The following is an 11083-nucleotide window of genomic DNA, read 5'->3' on the forward strand; positions in this document are numbered from 1 at the left end:
AAATAATGTCCTCAAACAGAAGAGGAAAAAGAGGGTAAAATTAGACTATTGCTAAAGCTGGTTCCATCCTTTCCTGCAAAGTTCTAGCCAGAGTCCCTGAGATAAGTGACTAAAGCTGGCAAGGATGGTTCCAGCTACCACCCCACGCCAGCCACAGAGAAGGGCAGGGGGGACATGTGGCGAGCAGAGAAAAGGCAAGACAGAGAGAGCATCTCCTGGGAGATGCAAAACAAGCTCCCTGGATTGCCAGGACTAGTGGTGACACGCGCCAGACAAAGGAACTGCTACTCTATAAATGAGGCAGCCGGGACCAGCAGCGCTAGGCTGACTCCAGCAAGAACCAGCTCCGTGGGCAGGCACTGGAAAAGCAGTCGGGAAAGAATCACAGGAAGCTCCTGATTTTGCTGCCTGGTGGCCCCCTGAGCAGGTTTCCAGAGGCACAAGTAGCAGAAAAGTAAGTGAATGGCCTCTTCTCTTTACCACTATCCTCCCCTCTTTTGGGCTTATCTTGCAACTTTCTTAGGGAAGCCAAAATTTCCACTCCGAGCAGGGAATATCCTAAAAGGAAGGGATTTCTGCAGTGGCCTTTTACCAGTTCTCTGGATTTTCATTTCTTGTTGTGGCACCTCTGGTTCTTGTCATCAAAAATTTAAGAGTAAGGCATCTCATCTGACAAACAGTCACTTACAGGTGGCTGCACTTCATCAAGTAAAGAGACAGTTTGTACCTGAACTTTCCAAATTCTTAGTCCCCACAGGGACTCAGTGAGTCAGACCTTACCAGAAGAAAATATTGATTAGTTTTACTACTTTTGAGAGAAATGTTGGTGGTGAGATGTAGAGGAAACAAAAGTGATTTTATAATCACTGCTCTTAACTATTCCTAGATTTTCTTACAGCTGTATAATCGCACATTAGGCAAACTCATTTATAGCACTGCAAGCTGCTGTAAATCAGAGTTATTGCACTGGTGCAAAAGGATTAGATAGAGCATGATAGATTCCCTGAGTTTAGAAATAAAACTTAAGTGAATTCTCCAATGCTGTTTGATATTTAAGACAAATTCCTTGCAAAAGCACAAATAATCATGTACTAATTACTCACTAATGTGTGGAAATTCACTGACAGAGTCAACTAGTAAAAGTGTAAGGAATAAGTTTTAAATTCCAATCCTCACATATTTAAAAATATCTCCATACTTTACTGGTTATCTGTGTAACAGCTGATGCAGATGTAAAACATATAGGCATTTGAATTTTCTGCAGTTCAACAGTGCACTTAGGAGGAAAAGCTTAGCATATTTTAAAAAATTCACTTTTCCTGTTAAATACTAGTAACTCTCAGATTTCTGACAAAACTTTTGAAACTGCCAATATAAAACGTTTCTATTTCCAGAGATAGTCTTCTGCATAAAAAAATTTTTTGAGAAAATTAATAAACAGCAAAACATGCACATTTTTTGAAGTAGCTGTCCCTATCCTTCCCAATTTCCTTGTAACACTACAGGACAATATTTTGTTTTCAGAATCTTTTTCCACCATGGATTTCTATATTATCTCACACAGATATAAAAAAAAACAAACAAACAAAAAAAAAAAAAAAAAAAAAAAAAAAAAAAAAAAAAAAAAAAAAAAAAAAAAAAAAAAAAAGAAAAAAATACAGGCCAAACAAACAACGAACCACAAAGCTAACCAACCAGAAAAAAAACGCAGAAAACCAGAAAAAAACCCCAGAAGATAAAGACAGCTTGGTTTTACTGCCTGTTTACATAAACCTTTAAAGTAGTTGTGATATGAGCAGGTGATCCAAGGAATGATGTGCTCACGGAGCCAGCATGCCAGGCAGGAAATCTGTGGACTAAACACAGGTGACTGAGGCAGGGATGATCTTTCAGCTGCTGTTTCTCTCAGGAGCAGCCCCACAGACGCTGGTGGCAAGGCATTCAGGGGAAGATGGGGCTGTGCTCTTTGTCTTGCAGCGGTTTGCCTCTCACTTTTGGCATTTTGGTGTTTTGCCATGGTGGCCACGTCCCTCTGTGCTCATGGTGACCCAAGGGACTGGTGTGACCCAAGGTGGGCAGCAGCCTGGGGGGAGCTGTGGCAGGAAGAAAAATCACTGGGTGCTGTCAGACCTCCAGCCTTGCTGTGGCTGAGTCACAGACAGATTTGCCACCAGCCTCAGAGCAGGATAGAAAGCAAAAGCAAATATTGTTTGGGGGTCACATCCAAACATAATAAATATCCACATTCCCCCTGATGCAAACATCCTTTGCATTGGCTGGATTTCCCCCTTTTTGCTCCCCAAAAACTTCTGTAACAGCATGAGGTGCTGCAAGCTGTTCTCTGCTGAGCTGTAAAATGTGCAGCATCTGGTCCCACTCCTCACTTGAAGAAGGATGTGGACTTCCCTACATACACAGGCAGGGAAAAAGTTTTCAGCTATTCACAGCTGCCCTCCTGCCTCCTTGGGCCAGAGAGAGGGAGGCAGGAATGGGTGATGCAGTGAGGTGGGAGAAATATCAGTGGGGAACAGAGGGTTGCACACTGGGTCTGTGTGCCAAAAAAAAAAAAAAAAAGAGACCTGAAGAACTCCTGGAACAGAACCCAACTGTTTTCCTTCTCTGTGTTTACCTTAAAGCACTGTGAGGATGTCTCTCTGCAGTACTTGGGCTGTTAATTTGGCAGAGACTGTTGTTAAAGGAAACCCACAGGAACTGTCATTCAGGCCAGAGAAGCACTTTTCCAAGAGAGACTCTCAGATTCTCTGGAACAGAAAACAGCACAAGTGCAACTTCAGCAAATAAAAGCTAAACCTGGCAGAGTGTTCCTTTCTCAGCTTAGCAAGCTGTCATGCCCCTGCCAATGCACTGGAACTCCATTTAGCAAAAGCTGTTGCAGCCCATGAGTGGTTTTTTTTGTTTTTTTTTTTTTTGGTATAATTCATCTTTCTGCAAAGAGCCATAAAAATATTGAGCAGAAGAGAGCTACATGAAAAAAAATCCACCACCACCACCAACAACACCCCCAAACCCCCAAAAAAGCCCACTCCCATGTGCAGAGTGCATTTGCACTCCATATGTAAACCTTTCCTTGAGCTACATCTTTATCAGTACTATCAAGGTCTTGGCCACATACTCTGTGCTCTCCCAAACCCCATCTGGGTGGCAGCACATTCATTTCACTGCAGATTTTCCTTTCCCAAGGCAGGCCTAGAGGCCATGATGGCACAGTGTGCATGCTGTGGAGTCTGATTTTCTCAGAAAGCAGAGAGCTTCTCGATGCTGAAGACCTGAACCGTCCAGGAGGGCAACTGGATTACAAAGCTCAGCAACCCAGAGGCAGCACTGGGTCAGGTGAAAGAGCTGCCCCTTGGAACTGGGATCATGTGCAGTACAGTAACCCCAAACACGAAGGGTGACAGTCCTGAGACCTTCACACAGCTGCTTTTGAAGACTCCAGTGATTTCCTTTTTCTAAAGGTTCAGTGAGAGCGCAAGTGTGACTGTGAGAGCTTCTGTAAATGCTGCCCTTAGACAGGAGGGCTCCCAGGAGCAGAGATTCTATGGTGTGCATTTTGTCCTAGATTTAAAGGCTCTAAAAAAGGTAAATCACTGTGTCAGCATGGACTGATTTTTATAGTGCTTTTGCTGCTCTGCTCTCCTGTGTGCCGTGGTGCGATTGTCACGTAACGCCCCCAACAGAGGCATGAGACAGAGAAAGGAGCCCTTGTTTACTCCTGAAGTAGTTCCTCTTCCCACATCTTATTTGAAATAAAATGAAGTTCACTGATAGTGTAAGGAATCACCCTGGGGATACAGGGAAAGGCTCTTCTCATTCATTTTACCGGCACTGCAAGGCTGGGCCACCCCGTGCCTGTGTCTGCTCTAACACACAAATTCTGACATACACTTGACAATGTTTTTTTCCACAAACCTTGCAAAGGTTAATAAGTAGGAGGGTCAAGGGGGTGCAGGGAAAAAAAGAAAGAAAAAAAGAAAAACAGAAGAAAAAAAAAGAATTTGCCTGAGGCAAGGGAACCACAGAAACACAGACAGAAGCTCAACTCCCTGGTTGCCAGCCCAGCATTCACTCTCAGCACTGAGATCTCTCTGTGTCCTTGTCCACTGGTACACCTGTGGGATTTTGGGTGGGAGCCACTTTGGGAAGGGTCAGCACTGAGGTGCAGGGAGGCAGCAATGGGGGGAATGAGCTGAGGAAAGCTGAGGGAGGAGCCTGTACGTGGTGGTGAGCTGCTCCTCTTGCAATCCATCAAGCTGGGGTGCATTGTCCCCTCTGCCCCTCCTTCCCCTCCCAGCCCAAAGAAAGTCCCTGAAATCCAAGCAGCCATGCAGGAAACTGTGCATAGTTAAGCTGCAAGGAGTGAGTTTATTCCTCCTAGGGAATGGGGGAAAAAAATAAAGTCCCATATCAGCAATAGGTAGTGTTTTGTCTCGTAATACCCATGCTCAATCTTGCCCTCTGTGTGAATCTCAGTGCCACGCTCTGAGGCTTGTGTGAAACGGAAGAGGGGAACTGTGAATTCCCCCTTTCTCCTCCTGCCCAAATCACAGGGATGCAAAGCGAACAAAGCATAGCAGCAAGGAGTGATAGCTGGAGAATCTCTGCTCCCCGTGGCAGATCGGGCTCCCAAGCACCTGCCTGCGAGAGGAAACCATCTGCTCTTCTGTTGCCATTTACTTAAGGGCTGGGGGGACTTAACAAAATCCAGCGTAGTGTGTTAAATAACCAATTTTAGCAGGCACCGGGTTTCCCCTGTGGAGTGATGGTGTGGCACCGCAGGTTTACTAGAAGCACTCCAATTCTTGGTGGCAGCAGGCATCTGCTGTCTGATTAAGATTTGCAGGAGCAGGTCTCCAGTGGCCAGTTTCAACATGGATTTAACTTCACCGAGGTCAGAGGTATAACTTGAGGGAGGAACTTTCTCGCCCAAGATCTTTAGTTAATAGCATCCTGCTAATTATGACTGAGTGCCGGGCTGCCGGCGAGTCCCCTGCCGGCGCTCAGACATTAACCGCTGGCTCGGGGGCCATTTGCTGGGGAATGTCTGGCAGAGATGTGCTTTGTGCCCAAGCTGCTCTGCTGCTCTGCTGCTGCCTGAATTGCCTGAAAGGCTTTAGCACGGAGAGCCTGTGAGAACTGCTGCTGGGAGAGATCTTCATCTCCGCCGCCGCTTAGTCTTTTGTCTGGCTGCGTTAGAAACAGCCAGGATTCAGCCCACCACACATTTTTATATTTTTCAAATGGCTCGGCAGGGGGTGCAAAGAGCTTCAGTTGTCTCTTTGGTGGGTAGTGATGGCTTGTTTTTCCTTTGTTTCTTTGCATGATTCTCTTTACGCTTTGCAGACGCGCACCTTAGCTCATGAAACTCCATTTACATCCTACTTCTGGACATGCCTTCCCGACCTGAGTTAAATCCTTTCCTCAGTGCAAAATGTTGTCCTTCAACGTAATTCCTGCAGTGAAAATGGTGTAAACTTCCAGATTTACGTTGTTGAGAGCAGAATTAATCCTCTTGAATTTAAGTTGCTGTTTTATCAGATTTTTAATTCTCAGGTAAATGTGGGGCTGTTAATCTGCGGTTGGGAAAGGTGAGCAGAAGCTAGAGTCCAAACCTGCAGGTTAATGCAATAAATCTACATGTTATTTGTACAAACAGGTGATTTCTGCACAGATTTCAAACAGACCAAGTAGATTACTTGTATTTTATACAGTGCATCAGAGAAAGCTAAAGAATGCATTGCTTGGTTGTGCAAAATTAGCAAAGACCTGAAGTTGCAAATAATACGTTGAAAGACAAGTTTGGTGAGAAGAGTTGGAGAGAAGGAAGGAAAAGAAGGAAGGGAAGGAGATAAAAGAAATGGAAATCAGATTCCCTTGCCAGCAAACTGGCTGCATTTTAGCTAGAAAGTGCTGTGCTTACAGAGAACTCAGGGATGTGTAGGTGACTAGAGGAAAAAGCTGTGCTGAAACATTACAATCACTGCAGGATTGGACCAGGATAATTTCTCTGCTGTGTTTCTAATGGAAACTCCAAGCACAACAACAGGAAACCCACACCAGTAAAGAAAGAAAGGAGAGGAATTTAAGGTGGAGAGACATATAAGGTGGCTTACACCCGAAACGAAGCTCCCCAAAGTGCTACCCCAGCAAGAGGAGGTGCTGGGAAAGGAAAGGAGCTGTTTGCCGATCTCGAATAAATGTCAGAAATACAAGCACACGTTTTTGAAGTGCAAAGCAGGAGCTGCTCTCACAAAGGCATCTGTTTGCTGACAAGGCTTGTGACCACAAACGTAGCATTGTCCTTTCCAAAGGCATGAGTGGAGAGACAAAGAAAGCACGGCGTGAAGGAGTAGGCTGGGTTTATTTTTCCACCAATAACACCACTAACAGGGCCGGAGGGGATGTTCACAGCACCAGGGCTGGGTGTTAACCTGCTTTCCTGGTGCGCTGTGCTGGGGGCTGCCTGCAGCAGGAGGAAGACAAGAGGCAGACTCTCTCTTGGTATTTGTGGCTGTAAAGAGATGTAAACAGGTACCCAGCAAAAATGACCCACATGGCAGAATTACAGTGCAGAGCCCCAGAGGCCTGGCAAAATACAGTCCAGTCCATCAGAAGAAACAAGGAAACCCAAATAACTTCCCTTTGTACAGATAAGTCTGTCTTCAGAAGGAAAAAAAAAAAAAAGGAAAAAATCAAACAACAACATAAACACCAAAACAGAGGACAGAGAAAGAAGCAGGTGGCATTCTGTACTTCACATGGATCTGAGCAGCTGCTTGGAAGAATAAATCTGTAAAGGCAAAAGTTTTGCTTTGGGCACTGAAAACATTGCAGTACAGAGAAGCACTGAAAGACAGTGTTTAAATCTGTACCACTGAAGTGGCAGTGCTCTTGCCAGAAAGGTTCGTGCAACATATCTGAGGTAGGTGCAAAGCACCAAGCAGATTTGTTCCCACAGCACAAACCAAAAATTATGCACGGGGTAGGAGAACAATTTAAAAAAAAAGAATAAAAAGAGAGATATAATCCCCATTTGGATCAAGCAATGAGTCTTAATGTAAGCCTACAAAAGATGAGAAAAACTCTCAGCAACCTGAAATATAAAGGTTTGTTTTTTAAAGGAGCCTTTCATGAAACAAGGCCATTTTGATGACACAGTTTTCTACATCCCCTAAAGGTATGACAGTAATTTCAGACCTCTACCAAAATAGAAATGTGTTACCAGTGCAAAGGCTAGGGCCAAGAGGAGCATGTGAAGTGTTGTCAGCACAAGAAGGCATTTTCAGTGTTCAGGGGTGTGCCTGTACTGGCTGCATCCCTGAGCAGAGGTCTCTGAACACAGCTGTGACAGGACTCACAGTGCTGCAGATGTGTTCCCCTGGCAGCTGGTGATCTGTGAAACTTGAAGGAGCTGGGCAGGAACTTCCCTGCCTTGGCTTCCTGACAGGGCATTCCAATTAAACTGTGAGACACATTTGTGTTTCTTTAATCCTTTGGACTTTTACTGTGTGTTTTGGTGAACCCTGAGTGTCTTACATAGTGTAAGGCTGCTTCAGATGGAAAGAGGATCACAGCTGGGGTGTCATCCCAAAGTTTCCTCTTCCTGGGCATGAAGAATGCTATTCCCGCTGCTCCCCACTCCCCTTCAGAGGACTACAGTAGAGAAGGGTTTGCCAATGGGTATAAAAAGCTGAGGTTTTCACATGCATAAGAGGGTAAGAAAACATTTGTCCTTTAGTCTCTTGGCTGTGGAAAGCTCTTCCCTGCTCCAACTGTCTGTGTGCCATTGGCATAAAGAGCTGCTTCAGAAATGGAGGAGTCTGTCTCATCCAGGGCTGTGGGAGAGAAGGGAAGGCACTTTCCCATGGTGGTGAGAGAAAGGTCAGGGCAGCACAAAGAACTCTGGCAGCCTTTCTGGTAAATGGCATTTAAAATCACTGTGCACCCCTTGCCTCAGTACTCTGCCAGGTCTGTTCTGGGCAGGGGGCTCCCTTTGCTTGGCTCTGTGAGGGTGGACAGGGGACAAATGGGGAGAGGTTTTGTCTGGGATGCCAGCATGCTTTGTAGGGATCACACTTTCCCCCATGCACTTATCACATTTGTGGCATTTCTCAGAGGCTAAAGGAGAAGCCAGACTGAAAAGTGTCTGACACCAGACACTTTTCTTTATTCACTTGCAGCCACTGTGGGCTAGGCAGCGAACCAGACTGCTCAGCCCTGGAGAAATAACCACAGTCACACATGTCTGTGGTGTGGGCTGGCTGCTCACTGGAGGCCCATGGTGAAGTCCACCTGTCTTAGTTCCAGCCAGGAATCACCAAGCTTGGCCAGCTGGGTGCAGACTCCAGGAAGGTGTGAAATGAGGCTGGGAAAGCGGGGAGAGGTTCTGCACTGGATCTGCCTGCTTTCCCCCATACAAAGTGCCCGTGTGGCTCTCACACAGCCTGGTGGGATGACAAATGCATTGTCTGTCGGGAATTCTCTTCCAGGAGAACTCTGAGGCGCCTGGAGAAGCTGGGCTTTCCCCAAATGTTTGTATAAGGAAATTAAACTCCTTTACCTCCTTTGTGAAGTTCTTACTGAACTCTGACATCTGGTTGCATCTCTAATACTTCTGATTATGACTTTAGGGTGAATCTTTGAAGGACATGAAGGACAAGAGCACCAGCCACAGGGGGTAATTTAGAAGCCTAGCACCACCACTCTGTGCTTGCCACTGGCCAAGAGGTTACAGTGGCTCTAAAAAAGCAGCTTGTGTGAAAACCAGGGGTATCCAGCATTCACTCACCATCTCCTTTGCTTTGCAGCACCTTAAGAATGACAAGGAAGATCTTCACCAACACCAGGGAGAGGTGGAGGCAGCAAAATGTCAACAGTGCCTTTGCCAAGCTGAGGAAGCTCATTCCCACCCACCCACCAGACAAAAAGCTGAGCAAGAACGAGACGCTCCGCTTGGCCATGAGATACATCAACTTCCTCGTCAAGGTTCTGGGAGAGCCAGGCCTGCAGCAGACAGCAGTGGCAGCCCGGGGCAGCATCCTGGGGCTCTTCCAGCAAGCCCCGCACTTGCAGAGCATGGAAGAGCTGACACTGATTGAAAACTGTGGTGTCTCCTGTCCTGGCATGAGCAGCAATATAGTAGAGTGTTGGTCAGAGGCATCATCCCCCTAGCAGACAATGAGATGTGCAAGTCTCGGTGTTAGTGTGATAGTCTCTCTCTCCTGGCAGAATCTGTGGGTTGCTCTTCTGTGTATTGTGATTATTTATTTGTATTTATTGCTATTTAATTTGCATTTTTATTTAATAGTATAGGAAATCCTTGGTCGTGCAAAAACCTGGAAGTCCAGATGGAGAACTTGTGATCTTTGGGAGCTTGGAAGGACTCGCTGCTGTCATGGCAGAGTCCAGGCCAGGAGAGTCTTCTGTCCAGATCTCCTCCATAAATCAGAATTATGACAGCACCATAAAATTTGTCCACAACAGATATCTGGCCTCAGTAGTGAAAGATTTTGAGAGATATGATATTTGACACAGTCCTCCATGAGTTGTTCTAGGGGCTAATTGCACTCACTCTTGAACTTGTGGATCTTATTTCTAGCTTGATTCCTTTTTTTAAAAATTTAAGTCCTAGCCCTTGAACCTGGCTACATATTTCTTCATCAGACTGGAGGGACCCCTTATGTCAGAGAAAAGCATATTAAGCAAAATTAAATGTTAGGTTAAAGCAAAAAGTGCCGATTCAAAACGACAAAATCCATAGTCATAGATGAGTTTCAGTGGGTTCAATAGGCAAAGTAAATCTTCTCCATAGCAGTGACAGTTACACAGGAAGGAAGATGATCAGCTATACCCCAGCTGCCTTAAAAGAGGTTGATGACTCAATGCCTTTGTTCTTCTGTGGGAGCTGTGGCAATGGGGGAGGTCCTTTTTGGGAGGGAGGCGCCAGGACAAAATCCTCAGTGAAAACCTTTGTGGACAAACCTTTGTGTCTACGGTTATGCATGCATACCTCACTGACTGCCCTTAAACTCCCCAATTTCACCTGCCCTAGCTGAGGTTCTCCCACCTGGATACCATCCCAAAGGGGCCAACGGAGCAAGGACAAGAAAATGGTGTAAATATCTTCCATTTATGAGTCACTGCCCTGTAGGAACCATCAGGCTGTGGGTATTTACATGATAAGCTGCATGAAAGTGGCCACTGTGCGTTATTGCTGCCCACAAAAAAATCCAATTTAATTTCCTGACTTGAGTTATAACCTGTGCCAGACAAGGCCTGGTCTGCTCATGTGATTGATAAGCAGACCAAAATAGCAGAGAAAATGACACCAGGTTTAAGCAGAATGGCTTTCTGGTGAGATCCTACTTCCACTGACACAAGTGCCTCTTGATTTTCATGTGGACCAAGGTACATGTCAAGGCTTAGAAAAGACAATTTTTCATGACTGGTGAAGAAATGTAGCTCCTGTAGGCCAAAGCATGTCCCTGGGCTGTTTCTGATTGTTCATGAGACAAAGAGGTGCTTTCAGAAAGCAGAACGAGGGTTTGTGCATGCAGCATGCACGGCCTTTCTGCATGAGGGGATTTGGCACCTGAAGCTGAGCTGCCTTTCAAAGCCTCACCAAGCACCAGGTGCACCAAACAAGCCAGGGCTGGCTCCTGCTGTGGGAAAGTTGAGCTGTCCTCAGCCTTGACAAAAGCCAAGGTCTGACAAGAACACAGCTCACCCCATCCAGCGCTGGTGCTGGGAGGTACAGGCATGCCAGTGGACAGATTTTGACCAAAAGAAAGAAAGAAAAAAGAAAGCTGGAAGGGTTCACGTCGATTTGGTTTCCTTTCTGAACACTGCTAACACTTTGCTTGTCCCTGGGTTTGTGAGCTGCCAGGATGGCTCTGGGCAGCCGCTGAGAGGAAAGGCACGGAGAGTCCTTCGTTTGTTTCACCCCACCTTAATGTGGCTAAATGGAGCCACAGCCTCTTCTGCATGGCACCTCCAAGGTAATGAGCCACATCCTCCTCCCAGCTGTCTGCTGGCTTGCTGGAGTTGCAGCAGGACAAATTAGTCC

The 11083-nt window shown here is 46.0% G+C and overlaps 1 protein-coding gene across 1 annotated transcript; it reads left to right on the forward strand.

Moving 5' to 3' along the window:
* Positions 1 to 313: 313 nt before the first annotated feature.
* Positions 314 to 9466, forward strand: TAL2 (TAL bHLH transcription factor 2). The gene is made up of 2 exons (XM_005428033.2): positions 314 to 454; positions 8826 to 9466. Exon 2 carries the CDS (start codon positions 8836 to 8838, stop codon positions 9187 to 9189), a length of 354 nt encoding a protein of 117 aa, XP_005428090.1. The 5' UTR covers positions 314 to 454; positions 8826 to 8835; the 3' UTR covers positions 9190 to 9466.
* The last annotated feature ends 1617 nt before the right edge of the window (positions 9467 to 11083 follow it).

Source organism: Geospiza fortis, unplaced genomic scaffold (assembly GCF_000277835.1).
Source record: "Geospiza fortis unplaced genomic scaffold, GeoFor_1.0 scaffold208, whole genome shotgun sequence".
Taxonomy (NCBI): Eukaryota; Metazoa; Chordata; class Aves; order Passeriformes; family Thraupidae; genus Geospiza; species Geospiza fortis.